This window comes from Trachypithecus francoisi, unplaced genomic scaffold (assembly GCF_009764315.1).
Source record: "Trachypithecus francoisi isolate TF-2019V2 unplaced genomic scaffold, Tfra_2.0 Lachesis_group12, whole genome shotgun sequence".
Lineage (NCBI taxonomy): Eukaryota > Metazoa > Chordata > Mammalia > Primates > Cercopithecidae > Trachypithecus > Trachypithecus francoisi.
Window position 1 is genome coordinate 20,224,380 of NW_022681457.1, and position 26,660 is coordinate 20,251,039.

General features: G+C 37.1%; 1 protein-coding gene across 6 annotated transcripts in view; it reads right to left on the bottom strand.

Annotated features, from left to right (window-relative positions):
* The window catches only part of MYSM1 (Myb like, SWIRM and MPN domains 1), a 43,473-nt gene extending 22,100 nt beyond the window's left edge, over positions 1-21,373 (bottom strand). For 5 of the 6 annotated variants that reach the window (XR_004440590.1, XM_033225059.1, XM_033225058.1 and 2 more), the window contains exons 1-9: positions 21,266-21,373; positions 17,005-17,083; positions 15,045-15,115; positions 12,829-12,906; positions 12,715-12,738; positions 11,504-11,582; positions 7,695-7,793; positions 4,954-5,714; positions 355-485 (exon numbers count right to left, since the gene is read on the bottom strand). Coding sequence is in view for 5 of the 6 variants with exons in the window: in XM_033225059.1 (XP_033080950.1) it covers positions 355-485; positions 4,954-5,714; positions 7,695-7,793; positions 11,504-11,582; positions 12,715-12,738; positions 12,829-12,906; positions 15,045-15,115; positions 17,005-17,083; positions 21,266-21,333 (1,390 nt within the window). In the remaining variant the exon portion in view is untranslated. The remainder of the gene's footprint in view (positions 1-354; positions 486-4,953; positions 5,715-7,694; positions 7,794-11,503; positions 11,583-12,714; positions 12,739-12,828; positions 12,907-15,044; positions 15,116-17,004; positions 17,084-21,265) is intronic. The other variant, XM_033225057.1, reaches the window with a different exon arrangement.
* Positions 21,374-26,660: the final 5,287 nt, after the last annotated feature.

The following is a 26,660-nucleotide window of genomic DNA, read 5'->3' on the forward strand; positions in this document are numbered from 1 at the left end:
TGCTAGGCAGCATTTCCAGCATGAATACAGTATTTGCAAATTAAATGGGCTATTATTAGACTTTTCATAAAATAATTTTACTTTTATCTGCTAAAGAACTGTATTCTTAAATTATTTCTATTACTTAGATTGAATATTTTAGCTTTAAAATTACACTCTCAATTTTCATTGTAGGTCAAATGAAAGCACAGTTTAACCAACAGTAAAATCTTAGTAAAACATTTATTTCATAATGTTAAAGCATCTCTGAATTCTATATACCTAGAACTACTTGAATTCTAACCATCACAGAAATGAATAGGTGCTGTAAGGATAAAAAATATCAAGTAAAAGATGTTGGGTTTTTATTTTTACCACATCCAAAATTGATTGCTCCTATCAATTCGAGGTATGTATGAATCCGTCCAATACAATTAACATCCCCACAGTTCTTCAGGCCAGGACGTACTGAGGTCTTATTTAAGTATTTCGGTTTGCATATCTCCCTAATTAAGAGATGGAAGTACAATTATTTCGGATAAATAAAAACGTGAAAAAAGATTTCTGGGGAAAAGTTTAAATATTGAAATATCTTTTTACCTTTTAACCCCTTTCAATGTATAAATGTGTAACAAATACAATACTAATACATAATACCCATGTACTTTTTTCTGAAATAAAATATCCTTAAATAATACAGTAACTTATTAGTGTAATTTTTTACAAACAATATTTCTTCCCCAATGTTAAATTCATAGATTCCAGTTATCCCAGGACCTTGAAGTCAGAAATTTATTTATGGACAGTTACAAACTGAATCTTTAAATACAAAGAACATTTTGATAATATACAGAAAATATTTAGTATTAGATGTTTCCAATTTGTAATACATTACTTAGGTTCATCTACTCTTATTTTGCTTAACAGTGTCTTTCAATTATCAGCTATCTTATAAATGTTTAAACGTTTTATATTTGTTTTTAATTACGATGACAACAAATATTAAGTGCTTACTCTCAGCGGAAAACAGAAACAGACACTATAAGGGATTCCAAAGCGGAATCAAGAAACTCCCAAAGATTATGAAAGAAACAAGAGGTTTATATAATAAAACATGTATTTATTGAATATACTTAATGTACCTTGCTAGATGGTACAATATAAAATTAGAGTAATAAAAAACTTCGTAGAAACGAATTACTGAGTGCTTATGCCAGATTACTGTGCTGAGTTACACATCCTTAATCTTTACTACTACACAAGGTAGATTTTATTAATATTATTTTCATTTTGGAAATAAGGAAACAAGAGGGTCAGAGTAAAGCACTTACTTAAGGAAGGGAAAGAATCAGGATTCAAGTATAGATACTATAAATTTAGGTATTCAGATATCTCATATAACATGGGTATTTCTCAGGTGATCATTATTTTATTCCATAAATATATTGTTCTAAGCACCAGAGATACACAGATAAACAATGTAAAATTTCTAACCTTACAGATCTTACATTCTAAAGGGAGGGACTGTCAATAATCAATGAACAATATATATTACACTTTCAGGTAGCAACAGGGCTAAGTAAGATGGTCAAGGGGACAGACTGGGACAAACAGGCATAGACTACTTTAGATAGATAGGGTGTTTAGGGTAGGCCTCACTAAGCAGAATAGAGGGTAAAAATAATTTGTGATGTGGGAGTGTATCACAACTTCATAGAAACGTTGAGATTTCAGTGTGTCCTGCAAGAAAAGGAAACAAAATTGTACAAATGAAGGCAATAAAGCAGGCAAGAGTATGGCTACCAAGAAACCAAAGGAGTCTGAAAAAAACTAGACTGAGCTAACTGAAGACTACTCAAAGTAAAAGGCTTTAAACAGAACTCAGTAATCTAGCAGTGCTGAACAAATGGTAAGGACTCTAAAAATATCTGTTCATGGAATAATGATGGTTCATATGTTCAATCTTTTCCCCCTAACAAATAAGAGTACCTTCTATATTCTGAGCATTGTTTAAGAACTAGATTCAACAACAAACAAAACAGATAAATATCTGCCCTCATGTTGCCTGCATTATCATGGGGGTTGAGGGGAGAAGAGACAGTACACAAATAAAAATGTAATATTTTTGGTAGTAATAAGTTCTATGAAGAAAATAAAATACAGAGCAAGAGAATGAAATGGAGGAGATATGTGAGATATTTTAGATAAGCCTCTAATTTCCCTTGTCCACACTTCAACGAGACAAGAAAGCAACACTTGCCAAAATATGGGGGAAGAACATCCAAGGCAGAGTGAAAAGTCAGGGTCAAGGCCAGGAGATGGAAGTGTGAAAATAATGAGTCAAGACTGCAGACTCTAACATCCCCTTTACCTAGTGTGACCTGGAACAAGTTTTTTTATCCTCTGTGAACCTCATTTTTCTTATCTATAAAGTGAGAACGAGGTTGTCAAAAAGATTGGAGATGATTTAAATATAGTACATGGTATTCGGGAGGCATTCAGTAATGGTACTGGTTACTATTTTAATAAAAATATTCCCCTAACCAGGGAATCAACTGCATCTGCTTTTATGAAAAGGATCTTTATCTATAAACAAATCTGGCAGGCTTCTTCTTATTTTAAAACTTTAACTCTTGTATTTTTTTTTAAACACCACCTCCAGTGCCTAACCACTCACTCTCTTCTATTTCTGAACAAATGTGAGTTCCTGTTCAAAACATTTTTTGCTTTCACAATGTTCTGCTAAATAACCATAATGAAGCAGCAATACCTAACCAGTTTCATGAACCAAGGCAAAAGACTTAGGAAACTACTGCCATATAATTTATAGTACCTATATAAATTAATCTGCCTCATCTGGAATTCAAAATTCAAAGTAACAAATATAGAATTTGATTAAAGTAACAAGAATACAGTGATCATTCATATGGACATTTTTAAGAGACAGGATCTTGCTCTGTTGCCCAGGCTAGTGTACACTGGCATGATCCCAGCTCAATGCAGCCTCGACCTCCTGGGCTCAAGTGATTCTTCTGCTTCAGCCTCCTGAGCAGCTAGGACTACAGGCACACAACACCACGCCTAAGTTTTTTAAAACTTTTTGTAGAGACAGGGTCTTGCTATGTTGCCCAAACTAGTCTCGAACTCCTGGCCTCAAGTAATCCTCCTGTCTCAGCCTCCAAAAGTACGTGGATGAAAGTTGTGAGTCACTGCTTCTGGCCAATATGGACATTTTTGAGTTAGTTATTATTTCAAGGTCCTTAAATTTTGGCCATTTGCCCTCTTATTTCCAAAAACAAAAGTAGATGCCAATAGCAATCTAATTTAACTAATCTTTGTCAATAGTGTGAATTAGGCCATGTAAAATAAAAGAGTGATTTACAGACACATGAAGACTGAAGTCCTTCATGTGTCAATAACTGGTTGTATAATCAAAGTCAGGTCCCTAAACCTCTCCTGATCTCAGAATCATTCTCTAGCAAATAAACATAATGCCATCTGCATATTTTACAGAATTGTTTCAAAAAATCAAGTAAGATGATGTAGGAAAGCTCTTTAAAAACTGTAAAGCACTATGTAAAGTCAGGAGTTGTTCCTTACAAGTATTCTTTATACTATGATGCCACACTGACCCACATGTTGTGCTTTCAGCACCTCCACCATCTGTAAGATAACTAAGAGTCAAGAAAAAGAACAAACCTCCTCCTTTTAGAACACAGCCCTCTTTAAACACCAAAGACTTATATTGTGTGGGTAAAATGAAGGTTACTGATTTATTATAGCAAGCTGTTCTCCTTTAGTAACCCTTCTAGGTTACAGCAGAAACTTACTGCAGTAGGACAGGAAGGCTTTTGATACAAAAGAGAACAAGGGACAAAGCAGAATCCCTGCTCAAGGAACTAGGAAGCTCTCTGTAAAGATGGCCCTATACAATCTGATAGCTTCTGAAACAGTATTAGCAATTATGATTTTTTTTTTTTGAGATGAAGTCTCGCTCTGTCGCCCAGGCTGGAGTGCAGTGGCACGATCTTGGCTCACTGTAACCTCTGCCTCCCAGGTTCAAGAGATTCTCCTGTCTCAGCATCCTGAGTAACTGGGATTACAGGCACCTGCCACGATGCCCGGCACATATACATACATACATATATGTGTATATATATATATTTTTTTTTTTTTAATTTTTTTCATTTTTTTTAGAAGAGACAGGGTTTCACCACGTTGGCCAGGCTGGTCTCAAACTCCTGACCTCAAGTGATCTGCCTACCTCAGCCTCCCAAACTGCTGGAATTACAGGAATGAGCCACCGTGCCCAGCCAGCAATTATAAATGTTTAATGATGGTTTAATTAAGCTATTTTTAAAAATTCAAATTAGGCTAATAAGGTGGGAAATTTTGGGGTTTGTTCCCTACCCCTCATTAAATAATTCAAATAAATAGTACTGACAACATAGAGAATAAGCTTCAACTATCAGAAAACTGTATCCTGATACAGCTGGATGAAGAAATTAATAGCACATTATTGTCACCAGTTCAACGTTAAAAGCACTTAAGATCACTCTTTAGGAGAAATGTTTCTGCAATCTGGCCACATTTAATACTATTGCTGTCATCAAATTTTTCCTTTTTTGTACTCAAAGCACATGATAAACCTGAAAGAATTATTTCCCTTTTCCCATGCAGTGGTGTTCTCTCTATATCTTCCTAACACTGTCCTAGGAGACTGCTTCAAAAAGCAATCATCTATCCCTTTTATTCCAGGCCCACAATCTAATGAATAGGCAAAAAGATGGGTTATAAGAGTTATAGGTGATAATGTTTACCAAAGCTTTTTGTTCATTACGAGAAATCTTAAATCTTCCCTACTGTAGTGATCTCTAGATTTACTAGCAAAATTCTAAATTCTGTATAGGCCTAATTAAAATACTTCAGAATATCAGGTTTTAAAACAACATATAAAATGTAATTCTTTCTTACCATTGATCCAAAATGTAATTTCTAATTTTCAAATAGCGTTCTGGTGTTTTAGCTTGGCGCCCCTCAAAAAACTCAGGAATTGCTTGTTTTTCTTCTTCTTGAATGATACTTCTATCTATTTCTATTTCCTGTTCTGGTGGCTTAAGCTCTTCTTCCTCATGGCTTTCCTCTACCATTTGGCAAGAAGAATGAAAAAGCATTCCATTATCATTCAAATCTTTCTGAATTTCACAAGGCTCTGGAGAAGGCAACTGCCTGGCATCAACTATTATTCCCCTTCCATCTCGCTTGTTGCAGTTTTTAATCAATTCATTAAATTTCTGGTCATTTAATTCGATTGACTGTTTGTCACTGTTGCTCTGTTTCTCAGTCCACAGTGTAATTTCTGAGCTTGAAAGTGTTTCATTTTGCTTTTCATTTTGAAGACAGTCCCTGGAAGGCTTGGAAAAGAGAGCTTCCTGGCTGTCAGAAGCAATAAATTCTTGATTGGTTTCATGCATTTTACTATTAGGAAAGTCTAACAAGAGATCACTGCTAGAATTATTTTGGGGTGTTTGAGAAGACAACTCGTCCGCCTCATCTGTGATGTCTACTTCTTCATCATCAGATAACTTTTCAATTTTTACAGCATTCAAATTGGGATCAGCACGTCCCCTTAAACATGATGGTGTCCATGCCTTTGTCCCTTTATCTTCATTTTTAACTTGAAGATTATGGCCGTTCTTCTGATTGGGTGTTTCTTTCTCCAGACCGCATTTGACCTTATTAAATATCAAAATAAAATCCCCATAATATTAAGATTTAAAAATTTAATCACTGGCACACACATTAAAAGGATAAATACAGTGTTATTAAACTGAGTACGTGTAAATGGTACATTATACCTTTAATGTGCTTTTCTTTAAAGGGTTTACAACTGCATTTTAGACAAGATCAGGTGTATTCAGGGTGGTATGACTGGAGACTATAACTGCATTTCAAATGTAAAGGATCACCATTTAAAATTTCTATAACTATATAACTAATTCATGGGTCTGGTGATTTGTATTAATCAAATAATCATGACCTATATTTAACTACTACTTATTTTTCAATATTAAGTTGAAAAAAGCAGCCTGGCTCAGATCAACCATATGGAATAAACCAACTAACTATCATACTAAGGTATTGTACAATATATTGAAATATTTTTAAAGGCTTATTTCTTAGAATATCTGATACCATAGCTGATTGTTTCTTACAATGCTAAAATAATCCTTAATCTGACATCTTCACTGAGTACATTAAAACTACCTTTCATTTAAACAAGGGACAACAGAAACAAACTGTCTTTTGCAGGCTTATTTAATGAGCTTATAATATAGAGATGATATTTTAATGTGATACTTGAAAAAAAAAGAGAGATTATATTTTAAGCCATAAAATTATCTCCCGTACCTGCTATTACAGATATAAATATCTGGTAATGTAACAACAACAAAAAAAGATAATGAAAGTGAATGAGCAAATATAACATGAAATAAAATCCTTATATACAAAGTTTTTACAAAGTCTTATAAATGACTAACATACATAAGGGATATGACAGCTCTCAGAAAGTGGTTATTTATAGATCCTGTAGCGCAACGGAATTCCAGGATTAAATATTTGAGGTTAACTGGCTTATTATGTAGAGAATAAAAGGGTACCAGGAGGGAAAAAGAGATTTGGACATATTGCCTGAAACAGCTTTTCACATCCCTGCTGTTTAAGTATCCTGTCTATAATTTTAAAAATTCAGATGAAATTTTGCACTGATTTCATAATACACTAATCTCTGTTACAACATGAAAGATGTATCCTTCTACCCCAGGTCTTTGAGTGAAACTGGCACTCCAAGATACACAGCATGTATCTTGGAAGCCTAAGAGTAAGAATAACCAAGTTAAGCTTTATTCTGTTCTGAGGTATTAACTAAACCTTGGTGAGCTGCCTTGAAAATGCTTCTGTCTTGTTGAAAAATGGAGCATACAATCGATGTATGATGAATCCATTCCATTAGTTACCACCTATGTCTAGATAATACTGAAACAAATCTTATATACGGGGTAGAACTCATTATCTACATGAAGAGATAATATCAAATTTCACTCAAAACACTCACCAATTTTATATAATTATGTTCCTAGGCTTCAAAGAGGATATATTAAAAACATAAATATCAAAACGACATGGTTGCATATAGCACAAATTACTTGAAACATTAAGGAACCAGATCACAAACCTTTCTTAACACTGCAGTTTATTAAAGTTTCAGACAATTCTTCATAACAACTGTAAAAATTTCATTGCTATTTAACAGATTTTAGAATCAGATAGCATTTACTTCCTCTAAGCTCTAATAATTCCTATAAGTTTCTACAATGCAAATATTTCAAAAGGAAAAGTTATTTTCTAGAGGAAACATTAAGATCTCTAAGGTTTTCTCTTTGAAATACAATTTGCTTTATAGGATATTTTTGAGTAATTACTATTTTGTCCATTTAACTTTATAAAATTAAATAGAGTAACATGATATCTATTTAATTGCAATACTCAAAACACTGAGATATGTTCTGAGGTTTTGTATAGTACTATGTGGGTATAAAATACTTTTAAAACTTTTAACAGTAAGACCTTAATGCCTGAATGAAAGAAATACTTCTGCTTACTTTGTTTTTTCTAAATATTATCATTAACTAGGATATTGATATTCTGCTTACCTTATTTTTAAAATACTGTCTTGCATAGCTCTTCACTTGTAAAACAGTGCGGCTTCCAATTAGCTTTGAAATTTTGGTCCATCTTCGGCCAAATTTAGCCTGTATTATTAAAATTGAAAAAAAATTGCTTTTGATTTACTTATGAATAGTCCAAGCACCTACCACATTAAAAAATAAAAATTAAAAAACATACATCTTTATTTTCTGAAGCACATAATAAAGTCTTCTATATAGACTATGCTCTTAAAATCAAAGCCTACATTCTTCTTTTGGAATCTGAACTACTGAAAACTGATGGAAATGATTTAGAAACTACTTTTTAAAAAGAACACCTATCTAAATGAAGATATCACCTAACTGTATGAATTCATATTATAAGTTATGATGTTCCAAATCTAAAATAACTTTTTAAAATAAATAAGTGCCTGAAAGGGGGATAGGTTACATTTTCCATTTATATGATCGACTGAACATGTTCTGTGCTAATTTCAACACTTTTTTTTTTAACCCAGATTCCCTATTTTGCAATATCCATTAGGTGTCTTGCAGCAGATTTTACTCTGTCAGGTATCACAGTGAACTGACCTAAAAGACTAAATCACAAATGAGGAAGTTCTGCAACAAATGTCTTCTTTGTTAAGATGCTATAAGCCCCAAAGTTCTAACTACCCGTTTCATTACTCATCAGAGTTTCTCTTGCATGTGTATATGTTGCACACATTAATAAATTCTGGTTTTCCCTGTTAATGTCTTTGTCGGTTTTTATTTCATTTTTGAGACAGGGTCTCACTCTGTTGCCCAGGCTGAGTGCAGTGGTGTGATCACGACTCATGCAGCCTCAACCTCCTGGGCTTAAGCAATCCTCCCACCTCAGCCTTTCCAGTAGCTGGGACTACAGGTATGCACCACCTTGCCTGGCTAATTTTTTATTTTTTGTAGAGATGGGGTCTCACTATGTTGCCTACCCTCCAACTAATGTCTTCTGACACCTCCCACACCTTGGTGTCAAAGGCTGTGTACCTCGTAACACTGAAGCTATGGAGTGAAAAAAACGAGAATGTGAGGGAGCTCCTGAGTGTTCTCAAGTACAGAAAGCAACACATAATTTGACAGCTAAAAGGGATTGTTGGGTATCAAGTCTAACTATAATTTAATACGTAAAGCCTCTTTGCTATATCCCCAACTTAAGATATTCTCTACTTCCTAAGGTAGCTCAATAATTCTAAATTTTTAGAATTCTTAAAACTATGAAAAACAAAAAACTAGCCACAACTTAGGAAAGTTGACCCTAGGGTCAGATTTACAGCCCAGGCAGTCATGCCTTACAGCAGCAAATCATTTTCAAAGATCTGACCCAAATGATAAACCTTAATTTAAGTAAATTTCTGATATTCATTAGAAAACATGACATTTGGACAATTTCTTAAAGAACTTCTGAAAATTATTAGTAAATATAAAGTAATTATTTAAGATTGCTCTTAACACCTAGCTGAGATCAATTTACTGAAGAACTACTTATCTTTATTGTGGGATGAAGACAAATAGATAACACTGGTAGGTAGCATGGAGATTTGTGGAGACAGGACAGATCTGGATTAAGGTATGATTAGTAGAAGAGTAGGGACTTGGGTACTAGAAAAATTAGGGAAAGAACACGAACAAGAGGAGCAAACAAGCCAGGCACAGTGGCCCGTGTCTGTGGTCCTAGCTACTTAGGAGACTGAGGCAAGAGGATCACCTGAACTCAGGAGTTCAAAGCCTGGGCAGCATAGCGAGACCCTGTTTCTTTAAAAAAAAAAAAAAAAAAAAGGTAAAAAAAGAAGGAGCAAAGAAAAATTCACCAGTTTCAAAATAGAGCAAAGGGAGAGTCCCATGCCCAAAAAAGGGAAGGAAAAAAGCCTTTCTTCATCATTCAGTACCACCCAATTCCCTACTCCCAAGCCTGAGAGAATTCAGTCTGTAAACAAACTTTATCAATGTGTTAAAAAAAAAGCTGAGAATACAACCAATAATTCCATGCTTGTTGTGTAAGCAAACATTCCAAGTTTAAAATCTCCCTTAATGTAAATAGACAGAGGTCTCTATATCGCTATATAAATAAATACATATTTACTTATATACGGACAAATATCTCTGAAAGAAAACACGAAGAAGACACTGTTTACCCCAGGCAAAGAGAACTGAAGGCTAAGATGAGTGTGAGAAGACTTAATACCCTATAACTTTAGGAACCTTTTGAATTCTAAACCATGCAAATGTAGTCCCCATAAGTACCACCAACATAAAAAACAACAACCTAAAAATGAACCTTAAATTGAATCTGTTTGCATATGTATGTATGTATGTGTTAGCACAAACTGCACCATGTTGTAAGCTCCCTGCTATTTTGCAGACCTTTGTCAAAGTGAAACATTTCACAGGTGTTCAGGCCATGAGAAATATCCTGCCTAACCACCTGACCACAAGACAAACAAAGGCCCAACTAAAGAAACGTCCCTATCCTATCTTGCTCGACAAAGGTCCAAAAAACACCCGAAACACCATGATGACATCCTGCCGGAACAAGGGCCAGAACTGCCTCATGACAGGAATATCTTATCAATATCCTGCTGCCCAGACCTCTTCTGCCCATACCTATAAATCGCCCCAGGCTGTAAGCAGCAGCGGGCTCTGGCATTAGGTTGGTCCACCACTTCTGTAGGTTTTATGCTGGACATAAAGCCTGTATTTGCTGTTGAGCTGCCCTCCTTCTGTGTGTGTGTGTCCTACTTTAACCCTCACCTTCCCTTTAAAACCTAACATTATGTATCTGCTCTTTGATAAGAGGCAAAACACCAAAGTTGTCAGGAATCTTAAATAAATGATTAATTAAAGTTAGATCATATAAATGATAATCACACAACAGACTGAAATATCAATATAAAAAAATAATCGGTATAGGAAAAAGTCTTGAAGAGATAAAAACCTCAAGATCGTTTATATATTTATATAAGAATATCATACAGTATATAGACGTCATGGTGTTGACTAAAATACAAATACAAACATTTTATTCTTATCATCTGTAGAAATGTTAATGATACTTCAATTAGCATACATAAATTTAATATATACAAATATTCTATATATGTAATGTATAAATACACATAATTTCAAAATTACTTAGAACACTACTACGTAACATGCACCTTAAAGGAAAAGATATAAACTAATCTCGACAGTATTTTTTTTTAAGTTTCTTCATATTAAGGGGTATTTTCAGAATTAGAAACCAGAATACATATCTTTTGCATTATGCAACTTGTGAACATTTAAATAGATTTCAATGTAATAGACATTCACACACAAAAAAGTTTCTGGTCTTCATTTACAGTCGCTGAAATATTTAGACAGTGTATACAATGCCGAATTTGACTAAAAACTCAGCTGATCACCCCCAACAGTGTCAAATATACAAGTTTTTGTTTTGTTTCAAAAAAAGAGACTACTAAATAATTCTGCCTTTTAATCCAGGTAGTTGGTGTCATGTATACAGATACACCTCAATTTCTTGGATTTTGATCATACCAAAAGAATGAAAACTACAGATCTAAATCTATTTTAGTATTTTAGTATCTTAGATCTAAGTTAAAAGGAATTCTCTTGCACTACACTATAAACATCATTACTCTAACTACAGAAGAACTAAAGGTGTTAAAACTGTAATTAAAAAGAAAATTCAGGTCTCTATAAATTAATTTAACCTTATAACTTTACCAATATTTGCTTCTAGAATTATTTTACTAAAAATTTAAAATTGCTCTATTTACCAGCCCTTGTTCAAACAGCTCTTTTTCTTCTATCGTCCACTTTACTGAGTAACTGGCTGGTTTTGTAGGAGAATGTACCCTGAGGGGAAAAAAAGGAATTGCAAAAAAAATTTCTGAAATGGAACATTCCATATTTATGTAACTAAAGGTTATAGATTGCCATGGGCTAAATTCAATACTTTGAGTCTAGGAATTAAAAATAAACAAACAAAACAAGAAGGCTACAACCTCTACCTGGGGGCAGAGATTTACCCTGTCACGTGTCTCTAGCTCAGGATGATGGGAGCCCCAAAAGACATAATCCTTGGGTTTGAGTGAGGATAACACTAAAAGACATTAAAGGAAGTCAATGTGATAACAAACAAATAGGCTCCCTTAGACTGGATACAAAGCAGCAGGTGTTAATACATTCCCAAATCCTGAAAGGCATGTAAGAGTTTAAATCGGTTTCACAAATACTCTCTTTAGTTCTTTCATGTAAATCCATGTAAATATTAAGATAGGAAAGAAGTCAAAAACTACAGCATTATATTTATTGTTTTTAAAATTCATTATCTCAAGGAATTGAAAATAAAACTGATGAAGCTCACTCATTTAATTTAAGCAAGCCATTAATCCTTTTGTTAATTTCATTTCGTTGTTTATTCGCAAAATACAAAAGCAAAAGGCTGCTCAGTACTCAACCTCTTGGGCAATTGCAAATATGTAAACCCACCCTTTAAGGGACCATAAACTTCCAAATTCATAAATGCTAAATAACATTTTTTCAATTATAGGGAAAGGATATTTTTTAAATAGTAATTTCTTCAGATAATTTTTGAAAGTCACAAATCCAAATGAAAATTTTGTTGAAAATAAGTGAAAATTAACTGACAGAATAAAAGAAATCAAGTCAATTCCAATATATTACATAATAGCTTCTCAAAGTTTCCCCATAAATCCCTAGACAACCATATTTTTCACAATATGATAGAACTGCCTATGTAGGGCCATAAAAGAAATTCTGGCAAATAAATAACATGATAAAATTATACCTGTGCCATTCCAACGTCTTTATAAAAAAACCTGTTTTTATATCTACTTTATGTTTTTGTAAAACCCAAGGTCAAGAGGGCTTTTCCACAGGCCAACTATAATTAAAAAAAAAAAAATTCTTCCATAATTTTTAACTAATGAAAACAGATTTAGAAATATAAAATGTAAGTACATACATGATTTTTGCTGTTTTCTGCAGACTGCATCACATGAAAAAAGAAAATAAGGAAGCGTGTGAGGTTTCTAAAAATACCATCCAGACTTTTAGAAATAATATAAATTGATTTTACCTCTTCATGTATTTTTTATCATCTCCCTTTTGATCAAGCCAGACTTTTTCCGGTAGTGATTTTTTAGATAAATAATATCTGTGTAATTATTAAGGAAACTTTTTAAACAATATTACAGTCATGTAATTTTTACATCACTTATACAAAAGGTATGCTACATAAATGTTATTAATAGTTCCTTTGTCTTCCCAATTAGAAGTGACTACAAGAAGAAACAGCCTCCACATTTGAATCAAGTTTGTCCAACCCTCTGCCTGCAGGCTACATGTGGCCCAGAACAGAATCTTCTAATGTGGCCCAACAGAAATTCGTAAACTTTCTTTAAATATTATGAGATTATTTTGCGATTTTTTTTTTTTTAGCTCATCAGCTATCGCTAGTGTACTTTATGTTGGGCCCAAGAAAATTCTTCTTCCAGTGTGGTTCAGGGAAGCCAAAAGATTGGACACCCTGGTTTAAATATTTTCTTCCAAAACATATGGAGAATGTAAAAGATAAATTTGGTTGGCTGTCCAAGGCAATTTTGGAATAATTTTTCACATTTCTAAAGCCTACAGAAAAGAATCTAAGGATCTTCTCTACCTTAATAAAAATAGTAAACATTTAGATCAAATCTACCAGGGAACTTCCCTCTTAAAGCTCTTAAAACTAGTCTGATGAAATACTTTTAAGATTAGCCTGAGATATTCTTCACTTAACAAGTATTTAATGGCTGTATACTGTATATGTCAGGTACTATGCTAGGAATAGTGCTGAGAACAAAGATACTCTCATTATTTGTTTCTATATCTAGAAGTGAACCACTGACTACTTAAGTGTTTTATCTAGACTTGCACAGTGGCCACCAATCACATGTGTGACTTCTGAGCAAATAGTAGAAACACTATTTGCATGAACCAGGATGTACTCTAAGTATAAAACACAGTGGATTTTGGCTGGGCGCTAAGGCTCATGCCTGTAATCCCAGCACTTTGGGAGGCCGACGCAGGTGGATCACGAGGTCAGGAATTCGAGACCAGCCTGGCCAACATGGTGAAACCCCATCTCTACTAAAGATACAAAAAATAGCCAGATGTGGTGGTGTGCGCCCGTAATCCCAGCTACTCAGGAGGCTGAGGCAGGAGAATCGCTTGAACCACGGAGGCAGAGGTTCAGTAAGCCAAGATCGCGCCATTGCACTCCAGCCTGGGTTACAGGGCGAGACTCTGTCTCAAAAAAAAAAACAAACAAAACAAAACAAAAACATGGTGTATTTCAAAGACTTAGCACAAAACAAAGAATGTAAAATTATCTCATGTTTTTATCTTAAATGTTAAAATGAGAATATTTAAAATATTTTAGGTTATATAATATATATTATTAAAATTAATTTCCTTTGTGTTAAATGAGGATATTGGAAAATTTTAAATTATATGTGACTTTCTCTGAAGAGCAATAATCTAGGCTACAACTGCAATGTCGAGGGAGAATTAGAGAATAAGAAAGTCTAAATGGGGTTAAACCTATGATAATTAAAGGTACAGAGACACTCTAAAATCAACATGGCAGTAAGTGGAAATAGTGGGAGCAGAGAAATTCTCACTTAGTGAGAAGAAATCCATAAAATGAAGATGAAAGAGGTTAATAAACCACTACTTATTAGACTATGACTAGCTATCTTTACAAATCATAAAATCAGAAATCATTTTGTTCAATCCTCTCCTTTTATGTGTATGAAAACTGAGCTATAAGGATCCACAAATGTAGGGAAAAAAAATCTTCATTCTATAGTATTTGTTTTGTGCTTTTTATTTAGATTCCTCCCACGTAACACCTGTAAATTATGAAGTGAGAAGAACTTTTACATGTACCAACTCTGTGTCCTTGGACAAATTAACATCTCTGGGTTTCGGTTTATATAACTTTAAAAATGCAAGCTTGGACTTAAGGTTCAAAGTGACTTAAATATTCTATCATTTCTACTCAATATTCATGTATCATAAACAGTTGGCTAGTGACAGAAACTCAAAATATGCAATCAGATCTCAGATGTAGCAGTAAAACAGAACCCAAGGAATAAAATGCTGCTTTTTGCATACACAGGCAACATGGTATTATATAATAGCAGTCTGGGGCTGAATAAAATCCATCTAGTAAAAAGTGGCCTCTTGTAATTTTTGCATTTATAGATTTTTCACCCTGAAACCTGTACTTTCCTCATCATCATTAAAGGATACTCTTCTTCCAACAACATTTTCTCAATAACAGCTCTGTTCTCTTCACTGATGGTGTTATCCAAAGTCCAAGGCTATTAAAAAGGAGAATATATTTTTCTTTTTATTTATTGCTTTTTGAAATTATCTTCTGTTTTGTTAAAGAAAAATACATGATATAATGATTACAAATGACAGCCACCATTTACTGAGCACACAGACATATTTTTGATTACCACAGTAACACTGAGATAGGCATTAATACTTTATCGGAGCGACCATAGCACTACTCGCATTTTAAGTGGAAGAGCAGAGACTTTACACCCGAGTCTGCTGGATTCCCAGACTCATGCTCCTGCCCAGGATGAGGTAATAATCGCCATCCAAAAAAGGAATCATTTGTTAGGCATCAGATGCTCTGTTAGACACTTAACCTCTTTCCAAAACTCGCCACTAACTCTCCTTTTTCCTCAGTTACAATCTCCATGATCCTACTCATTTTCAATGCTCTAGGTTAAATATTTTCAGCTCATATCTCTTCTTCAACCTCTAGACCATAATATCCAACAGCCCATCCAATATTTCTACTTGGATATCTAACTGGCTTCTAGAACTCAACATATCTAAAACAGAACTCACCATCACTTATCTCCACCTGCTTCTCCCTCTGCATTCCCAACTCTATAAAAGGCACTGTTGTTCACTAAGTTATTCCATGTAGAAATTCAGGAATCACTGTGTATTCTTTCCTTTTCCTTTGGTGCCCATATCCAATCTATCAACCAGTTCTACCTCCAAAATATAATTCAAATCCATCTATTCTATCTCTTCTGCTACTACCTCAGGCCAAGTCCCAATCATCAAATCTTGCTTCAATTACTGTGAATGTTTCCTAACTAGTCCCTTTAACTCCACTCTTACTTCCCTCCAGTCTTTACCACAGTACCCAAAATTAATTTTATAAAAATATATTGCTAATCTCTATTAAATCTATATGAAATGTTTCAATATCCCAGTTCCTTTAAAACAAAACATAAACCCTTTAGCATAAGCCAACTCATAAGTCCTGCATGACAGAACTCTAGCCTGCCTCTCCAACTTTGCCACATGCTGCCACTCCTCCCTTTCCCACCATATTCTAGACACTGGCCTTCAACCAGAGCTTCTGTAGTTGCTGTTTCTTCTGCCTAGAATTTTTTATTTTAACTGTTCACATATCTACCCTTTTTCCCATCAATTTCTACTTAAATCTCACCTCCTCTGAGATTCCCGCACTGACAGTTAAATCTAAACTAGGTTTCCCACTGTGGTACTCTCAGTCAGCATCTTGCTTATTTCCTTCAAAATCTATTACTAGTCTGTCTGCCTGTTTATTATCTAACTCCCTTTCAGAATATAAGCTTCTTGGGAGCAGGAACATGTCTGTCTTCATTATAGTCATATTCTCCAAGCCTGACCTACTGACTGGCACACAATAAGTACTCAATAAGTAATTACTACATGAAGAAATAAGCCCTGTGATAATCCCTTTTTTTTTTTTCTCTTTGAGACCGGGTCTCACTCTGTTGCCGAGGTTGGAGAGCAGGGGCACAATCAGAGTTCAGTGCAATCTCAAACTCCTGGGCTCAAGGAATTCTCCTGCCTTGGTTTCTCAAAGCACTGGGATTATAGGCAGGAGCCACCTTGCCCACCTACCACTTTTTTAGGTGTTAAGAAACTGAAGTTCACAAATTTGAGAAGTGGTACAGCAAGGATCTATACCTAAATCTAGCGGGCTCCAAACCTGTTCCTCAACAGGCCATTTTTCAATGCCAAAAGAAGAGGTTTCTATTTCTAAAGTAAGAAAAATTCTAAATTTCTATAAAAGAAAAATATTACATCTGTGATAGTTGAGAACTAGCACTAAGTTAAAAAAAAAAAAAAAGCAGCACTCTAGGCAATAAATAACAGCTTAATGCACCTGATATTTTTGTAAAATACTTACAATAAGGCCATTCTCTGTTCTCCAAGATGAATCAAGATAGTGATCTTTTTGTAAAACTGATGCTGTATTTTTGTCACTTCTGTAATAATTAAGAAAATGAGTATGTAAGTGAAAATCATACTGGTTAATGAATGTAACTCACACAGCACAGAAGCTGGCAGGTAGTAAGGGAACTAAGCAAATGCTTAACAAACAGTTTTAACATCGTGGAAATGCCTGCTCTACCTCTTTGGCCTGTGAAATACATGGTAGTGCTAAGCTACCCCATCTCAATTGTGAAACATCAAGTCTGACTGCTCACTTCTTTTGGTTCTCAAGAATAAACAATCTCATGAGGAAAACAATACCCCAAAGCAGCAATCGCAACATGCTCTGTGACGATGAACCAACAATGCAGTTTCAGTTGATTAGTACCAGTACCCATGTGTATACAGGAATTCAACTTTGTGATTAAACCTTTTAGTTGTATCTAAATTATAAAAACCACCATCAGTAGCACCACCCATAAAATGGAAAAAAAAAACAAAAACTAGATGACAGAAACAAAACAGAAAATACTCAAAGGACAGTACAGTGAATAGATAAGAAAAATGTGGTTTTAATAACAACTCATACAATTTAAAAAATTAATTTGATTTGGAGGCTTTTCAATGTCCACGAGAGATCAAACTTTGTTAATTATCTCACTCTTTTCATTAAGCTCATAAGAACTCTTTAAAGTTACATTGTTTACCCCATATTTGAAAAGGCTGAATAAGTTTTAGGGGGCTCAATCCATGATATAAATTTAATTATTTTGCTCATTGACTTTTTCTAGACCTAGTCTAGTGGTAAGAATTTTCCATCTCTAAGACTGCAAAAACCTTTCAACAGGCTTATAAATTTGACTCTTTAATTAGGCAGTAGTTATAATAAATTGTGGGGCTAATGAACTATTCTCTAAAAGCAATCATTTCTCTCAACTGTTGATGGCAAATAGGCTTAATCTTAAATGCCAACTATGACCTGGAAGAGACTACCAGCAAGGCTAAATAAAGGATTCTGAGACTTGTATTAGCTCAAGGAAATCTTTGCTCAAATAACTAGGTCTGCCAAGAGTTCAGAAAGTAGAACCACTATCATTTCAAGTTCACTGTAGAAATCTTTTTATTCCTCAATAAGAAGAATCAGCAACACTCATACTCTGGTAGCTACTTCTGGATATCTGCCTGATTACCACATATTAGCATGTTTAAAGCTTGAAATCACCTTTCCTCCCAAATCTGCTACTCTTCCACTGTTCACCATCTCACTCAGTGGCACTACCATCTCCCTAGTTATCCAAGCCAGAAATCCAAGCCTGCTCTTTTTTCTTCACAAACCCCATTTAATCTGCCCCAATTCTGTTGTTTCTCCCACTTTCCAAATCCAGTCCTTCTAGTGTATTCATACTGCCTCTGAGGTCCTGTAGCTTCCAATCTTATATAATTTTCCTGGATAAATGTAAAAGATAAAGCTGTCAAACCATTCACCTCCCCTCCTTTATCTTTCTCCACCCATCTCCATCTGACATACGTTTAATTAAGACTGCTGTTTATGTCATCTAACAAGAATGTTAGCTCTATGACAGCACAGACTTAGTTCTGATACACTGTTATATATCAGTGCATGGCATTTAGAAAGTACTCAATCAATATTTGTTGGACTGAATGAACAAGGTAGGTGGGGCATGGATCAGTCAGATCTCTGGAAGTTAAAAAATGAGGATTTTTATCAAAAAACCAACTGGGGAGTGAAGAGAATAACATGATCTGATTTGGATGTAAGAAAGATTACTCTAACTTCAGAATATAACAGAAGGGGGGTAAGGAGACAAGGAGCAGTTAAGAGGGAGAGATCATAAAAATACTAGAGAAAGGTAACAATAACTTGCAGCTATGGGACAGTGAGAACAGGAAGAAGTGAATACAGTTGAGAAGATATTTAGACAGAATCAACAGCCCTAAATAACTGATAGGGTAGAGGAGTAGAAGGAGGGAAGTAAGGAATGATGAAGTTTAGGTCTGTGCTTTGGGTGACTGGGTGTGTGTAGGTGACATTTACTAAACCAGGGTACATACAGTGAAGAGGCAGATTTGGTGGGGAAAACTTATAAGGTGAAACTGAGATGCCTGTGGGACATCCAAGTATAGATAGATTCAGAGAACTGGATAAATGGATCTGTCACTTAAGAGAGAGATCTGGGTTGGTAACAGATTTGGGAAACATAAGCTGCCAAGTCAAAAATGGTTGAACACTGGTAAAACTTCATGTCGTTCAACCTAACAAAGAGAAGTTGAAGTCTTGAGAAGGACTGTGTGGTCAGTGAATAAAAGTCCGATGAGAAAACTCCTTGCAACACCAGGATGTAAAGAACATTAAGAAAAGAGGGATGAGAAAGAATGGTAGAAGTAGAAGAGAAACCAAAAAGTTTCAATGCCACCTTCTAACTTTGACATCTAGCACTTACCAAGTGCTTACAAGTGTCTATTAAATTAATCCTCAAGGGTTTCACAGATGCTATTATCAACTGTAACTACATACTTCAGAGAGTACTATTACACTAAATTCCATATGGTTGGAGCTCCAACACCACTGGGCACTATTTACCAAAATATAATATTAATGATACTCCTTGGGGTTGTGTAAGACAATGGTTGTAACCATCACCAGGAACCAATAACCTTTGTAATCGTGCTTGTTACCATGAGTGCTACTGGTGAGTAGACCTAGGCCTCAACCAAAATAAGAAGAAAAAGAAAAGGGGGAAAAATTAAACACAATCAGAAAAATTAAGATAAATCTATGGAAGAAGCATACAGCCAATGCCCTCAGGTGATCAATCTTTAGTGTTTCCAAGGCCAGCCCATTTCTTTCTAGACTGCAGATAAGTATCCCTGCCAACCTGTTTCATTAACTTGTTGTGAAAAGTAAATTAAATCAAGCATGCAAAAGCACTTGGTGAAGATTTAAACACTACATGAATGTCAACAAGTATTGTTATTAAGGGCTCCTTACTTATCTGCAAAGCTCTGAGGGACAATGACCATATGAGTTTAATTACCCCTCATGTCTTTATAGGGCTTTAGAGTTAATGATACACTTCTAAACACACTATGTTAGTACCTCAAGCGCTGGGTTAGTACTTCTCCCCAGTTCACAGAGGCCCTGATATTAAGCTGAACTACATGAAATTGCCACTTTATAGAACAAAAATGGTCTAAATATTGGCAATTTCATATGGTTCAAGCTAATACAGTTCTAAGGAAATTGTACAAAATTACAGACATAGCTGGTTGACTTTAGAACTCAGGTCTTCTGATTCCTGGCTAGTATAGTCATGGCTAGACTAAATGACTTGGACTCCATGGCTAGACTCCATGACTAAAAGGAGACTCATTTTTCATTCAGAAAGCAAGGAGTCAAAGGAGGTTCCGTGTCAAATCACACTAGGTTGTTTGTTCTGCTGGAAGAGGTATTGTAAAAAAATGTGATCCCTCACTGGATTCTCACACTACTGTCCCCGAGGGTAACAGGATGGTAAAGAATACATTTAGAGGGCACCTACCGTATGCTTAAGCATATCTCACAATTATTTGATTTGATCTTCACAATTTCATGAGGCACATATCATGAATCTCAGTTTAAATATGAGCAGTCTGAGGCTCAGACAAGTTAATTATCTTGCCCAAGGTCACATTGCTATTAACTGGTAGGGCGAGCAAATGCAGAAGGAAAACCCACAACTGTCCAACTCTAAAACCTAGCCCCTTTAAGTGAAGCTGCCTCTCAGAAGTTTTACAACTATCCCCATGTGGAAGGGATGAAACGACTCGCCCAAGGTCACACGGCTAGCTAGCCACAGAGTAAGAGTCCCTGTGCTCAGGTCTCGTCCGTAGCCGCTCTTGTTCTAGTTACAGTCGAAGAGATCCTGAAAAGGAGGGAACGGAAGAAGGAATCTAAATGTAAAACAAACGCAATGTGGTAGGCGAAATCGGTGCCCTCACAGCATCCGGCAAAAGGTGAAAGCGACACAGGAGTACCTGAGCTCCCCGTAACCCCCCTGCCCGCTGGGCTCGGGACAAGCCGGCGGGCGCGGCGCCTCCCAGGCCCACAGGAGACCCTGGCCCAGGCGATAGTCTTCTGTTCCCTTTTCGCTTGCCGGACCTGCAGTTTTCCCAGGGCCCTCTCCTTGAATGCAGTCCCCTTTCCGCCCCAGAGAGACCCGGTCTGTAAGCCTCACCCTGGCTGTGACCCCGCCGCCGCTACCACGTCCCCTTCGATATCCACATCAGCCTCTTCAGCCGCCATGATGGGACCTGACCCCGTCTATCCTCCCGAGAGATCCCGCGAGACGAAGATGGTCCGAGGGCAGGGCCTAACGCGTCACGGGGCGGGGTTGAAGTGTCGTCCAGCCCCTCCCGTGCCGGGAGGCGGGGTTTCCAGAGCAAAGGCGCCCCCAGAGGCCTGGGGCTTCGTCTTTTCTAATTTGTTGACTTGTAGAGACCTTGGGAAGTGGCCTACGCCTGAGCTTTTTTGTTTTTTTTTTTTGAGACAGAGTTTCACTCTTTTTGCCCAGGCTGGGGTGCAGTGGCGCGATCTCGGCTCACTGCAACCTCCGCCTCCCGGGTTCAAGCGATTCTCCTGCCTCAGCCTCCCAAGTAGCTGGGATTACGGGCCACCACGCCCGGCTAATTTTTGTATTTTTAGTAGATACGGGGTTACACCATGTTGCCCAGCTGATCTCGTACTCCCGACCTCAGGTGATCCGCCCGCCTCGGCCTCCCAAAATGCTGGGATTACAGGCATGAGCCACCGCGCCCGGGCCCGCCTGGGCTTTTAAGAGCTTCCGCTCTTGCACAAATTCTTTGGGATCTCACTGCTCTCATTGATAAAATGGCAATAACAGCAACATCATTCTGGGCTGATGAAAAAGTCAGGCCAGACCTGCTTTGTGAACTGTGAAGGTTGCATACCTGCTGGTTATTTAAGTCTCTGTCTGTTTTTTAAAGAAAAGGGTCGTGCAGCCCTTATGTGAAGTCGTTCAGCATTTCACCTAAGTGCTGAACAACTTTTATTTTAAAATTCAACAAATATTTAAGAATATAACTTATGATTGTGTAATTTATTTTGTAGATGTCTTTGCAATTTAAAAATCACGCTCATGACCATTAATCCTTACAGTATTCCAGTGAGGTAGGCAGAGCTAATATCACCAATTATACTTTACAGGTGAGGTAACTGAGGCCTGGAAAGCTGAAATGACTGCCCAAGGACATGTAGCTTCAAAGACAGCTAGGAACAGAATCCAGGCTTTGTTGACTCTACTGAGTGCTCACCATGTGGAAATCACGTTGTTAGAAATTGGAGGATAAACCCCACTTCTGTCTAGTTTAAAGTTTCTCAAGAAAGTAGATACTGACGGCCAGATGCGGTGGCTCACGCCTGTAATCCCAGCACTTTGGGAGGCCGGGGAGGGCGGATCACAAGGTCAGGAGTTCGAGACCATCCTGACCAACATGGTGAAAACCCGTTTCTACTAAAAATACAAAAATTAGCTGGGCGTGGTGGCGGGCGCCTGTAGTCCCAGATACTCAGAAGGCTAATGCATGAGAATCGCTTGAACTGGGGAGGTGGAGGAGGTTGCAGTGAGCTGAGATCACGCCATTGCATGCCAGCCTGGGTGACAGAGCGAGACTCCGTCTCAAAAAAAAGAAAAAAAAAGAAATTAGATTCTGCCCGTCTGCATTCCCCTGCCTTAGCATCTATCACTCACACCTTGTAATTTTTCATTCATCTGCCTCCTGCCCTGGACTGTGAATTCCTTAAGGACAAAGACCACGTCTGCTAGTCCTTCCGCTACCAATATTCAGCATAGTGTATGACACATAGCAGATGCTCAATAAATATTGAACAGAGGAATGAATGAATGAATGAATGAATGAATTAAATGACCTCACTTCTCACACTTTTCCTAATTTGTCCCATCTCACCTTTGTTCTCAGGCTGTACTCTGAATATGATGGCAAAAGATGGAGAGAAAGAATTGTTAAGAGGGAGTGCCCACTTCAGAAACCAAACACTGCTAGGGCCCATTCTCAGGCCACCATGGGTGTGTTACTTCTGTTATCAGTGGGCTTATCCAGTAACCAGTCCGTCTGGTAACACCATGCCTGGCACAGAGTAGGCACTTGAAGATGTCTGTTAAATTTAACTTAGAGCAGGGTTAGGGTTTCTTAAAAAGACGTAATGGGCTAAATCATCAAAACAAATGTAAAGTGGATATGCTTTTCACTGATTTTACATAGCAGGCAGGGATGGGGACCCTGGCAGGGCTGTCTGGATATACATCATATCAAATGAGAATGGTGCTTTCTAGAGCATAATGCAGAATACCATGTGAACAGCATCTCTGGCAATGCAGAAGCAAAGATATTTCTGGTCCAGTGCCAGGTATCAGTAGGCATTAAAATACATGTGGAAGGAAAGCCCTGTACAGAATTCAGATTTGTCCAATTCGTCTCAAAACCCACCTGAACAGAGACACTGGCATAAAGCTTTCCCGTACACACCCCACACCATGCACTGGGTCCACTGGTTTTATGTGAAAATGGCTCGTAAGAGTCTAGGTATAACTCTTTCCAACAGGATAGAGCTATGAGCTCACATGCAGATGAACTCCAGAGGCCTGGTCTACTGTTTAAAATTCCCCATAACCCTGCAACCCTAGGACTTGTCGAAAGACTCATTTCTCACCAAGGAGTCTGAAAGCAGAATGAATAATTCAGAATTAGTGTTTCATTAAACTTGTAGCATTCCTACTCTGCTTGGTACTGATGCACTGAATGAGATTGACTCAGTCTTTGCCCTCATAAAATCAATCAAATGTGCAATTTCAGGCTGGGCACTGTGGCTTATTCCTACAATCTCAACACTTTGGAAGGCTGATGTGGGAGGATTGCTTGAGCTCAGGAATTTAAGACCAGCCTGAGCAGCATAGTGAGACCCTGTTTCTACAAACAAAATGAAGTAAAACAGATCACTTGAGCCTGAGAAGTACTGCTCTCTAGCACGGGCAAGAGTGAAACCCTGTCTTAAAAAAAAAAAAAAAAAACCAATTCCACAACAATGTAACAAGCTCCATGTCTGTCTGCTACAGATGTCTGCTAAAATAGTAATAATCATAATAATAAGCTTCATGATGGAGCACCTACAAACTGCTGTGGGATCTTGGAAGAGGGGCACTTAGCTCAGAATGGACCCTTTCCTTTATTGTACTTCTGAGGAAAACATGGGTCAGTCAAAATTTGAAAGTACCACTTTAGACCTTGGGGAATACAAAATAAAAACCCCTGTTTCTAACTTAAAGAAAGAAGCAATGGAAAAATACTAGAGGGCATAGTGCAATGCTGGGCACTCACACAGAGCCAGGAATAGTATCTATTCCCACTGGCCAGACTGAAAAATCCTCATGATTCAGGTAGACAATCTGAAGGGTATGAAAGGAAAATAAACCTCAGGACCCCAAAATCACTAAGCCCAGGGAAAAGTCAAGCTGGGAACTATGTCAGGCAAACCTGCTTCCCACTTTATTCCTAAATAAGATAGCTGCAAATATTAGAGAAAAAAAAAAGCTACATATCTCCTTCACAACCACAAGGAAATTCCTTGTGGACCTCAAGATCTTTATCCAAAACAGTTCTGTTGAATTTCACCTTGGCAATGTAAATTGATAGCTCATCTTCACAAGTGGGACGGAAAGTCACCCTCTGCTCACCTGAGACAAATGCATATCTGACTGCTTCCTCTGCTCTATTGTTAATGTAAAAATGCAGGTTCACTGAGCCAGTCTATTTAAAAATGCAGATTCGCTGAGCCAGTCTAAATTGTGTATTCAGTGAGAGGCTGAGCTCATTTAAAAGTGGGAATTGAGCTCATTCAAAAGAACGCAACATTTTATTTCTTATCTACCTAAGACCTGGAAGCCCTCTACCCCACCACCGCTGTCCCAACTTTCAGACACATGTTGATTGATGTCTTCTGTCTCCCTAAATGTATAAAAGCAAGCTGTACCCCAACCACCTTGGACACATGTTGTCAGGACATCCTGAGGCTGTGTCATGGGTGCATCCTTAAACTCAGCAATATAAATCTTCTAAATTGATTGAGACTTGTCTCAGGTATGTTGAGTTCACAAAGGTATCGCCCAAGTAGTGGAGAATGCTTAGCTCTGGGTGAAGCACTGTTCTGGCACTGCCGAACAAATCTTAAAGGCAAGACCTAAAAGGATCAAATTGTTTCCTGGTAACTTCACTTACCAGGTGCATACACCTCTTCTCCTAAAAGTACAAGGATATTTATAGGAATACAAAAATAGCTAGCACTAAACAAGGTAAAATTCACAATGCCTGGCATCCCATTACCAGACATGCAAAGAAGTGGGAAAATATGACCCATAATGAGGGGAAAAAAATCCACTGAAACCCACCCAGTAGTGGCACAGATGTTAGAATTACTACACTGGGACATTAAGACAGTTTTTGTTGTTGTTGTTGTTGTTTTTTAGATGGAGTCTCACTCTGTCGCCCAGGCTGGAGTGCAGCGGCGTGATCTTGGCTCACTGTAACCTCTGATTCCGAGATTCAAGCAATTCTCCTACCTCAGCCTCCTGAGTAGCTGTGATTACAGGTGCCTGCCACCACGCCCAGCTAATTTTTATACTTTTAGTAGAGGTGGGTTTCACTGGTCTTGAACTCCTGACCTCAGGTGATCGCCTGCCTCAGGCTCCCAAAGTGCTGGGATTACAGGCATAAACCACCTCACCTAGCCTAAAATACTTACTATAACTGTATTCTATATGTTCAAAAAGTTAAATAGAGACATGGAAAATACAAAAAGAATGAAATTGTTCTTCTAGACATGAAAACTACAATGCCTGAGATGAAAATACACTGGATGGGATTAATGGCAGGTTAGACATTGTAGAAGAAAGGATTCGTGAACTTGAACACATAACAAAATTAGCAAGCCAAAATTAAACACATGGAGAAATAAAGAATATTAAAAATAAACAGAGAATCACTGAGCTGTAGGATAAATTCAGGCTTCCTAGTATATAGGCAGTTGGAGTCTCTGAAAACCAGAGGGTGGGGAGGTCAGGAAATATGTTTGAAGAAATGACTGAAAAAAATTTCAAATTTGAGGAAAACTATAAATTCACAGATCCTGGAACCTTAAGGAACCCCAAGCAGGAAAAAAATAAAAACAAAGAAAACTATGTTTTCTTTGGCCTATCATAATCAAATTCTCAAAACCAGTAACAAAGAGAAAACCTTACCAGAGAAAAAAAGGTAACCGGGCACTGTGGCTCACGCCTGCAATCCCAGCACTTTGGGAGGCCAAGGCTGGCGGATCACGAGGTCAAGAGATCGAGACCATCCTGGTCAATATGGTGAAACCCTGTCTCTACTAAAAATACAAAAATTAGCTGGGCATGGTGGTGCGTGCCTGTAGTCCCAGCTACTTGGGAGGCTGAGGCAGGAGAATCACTTGAACCCGAGGTTGCAGGGAACCAAGATCATGCCACTGCACTCCAGCCTGGGTGACAGAGCCAGTTTCCATCTCAAAAAAAAAGAAAA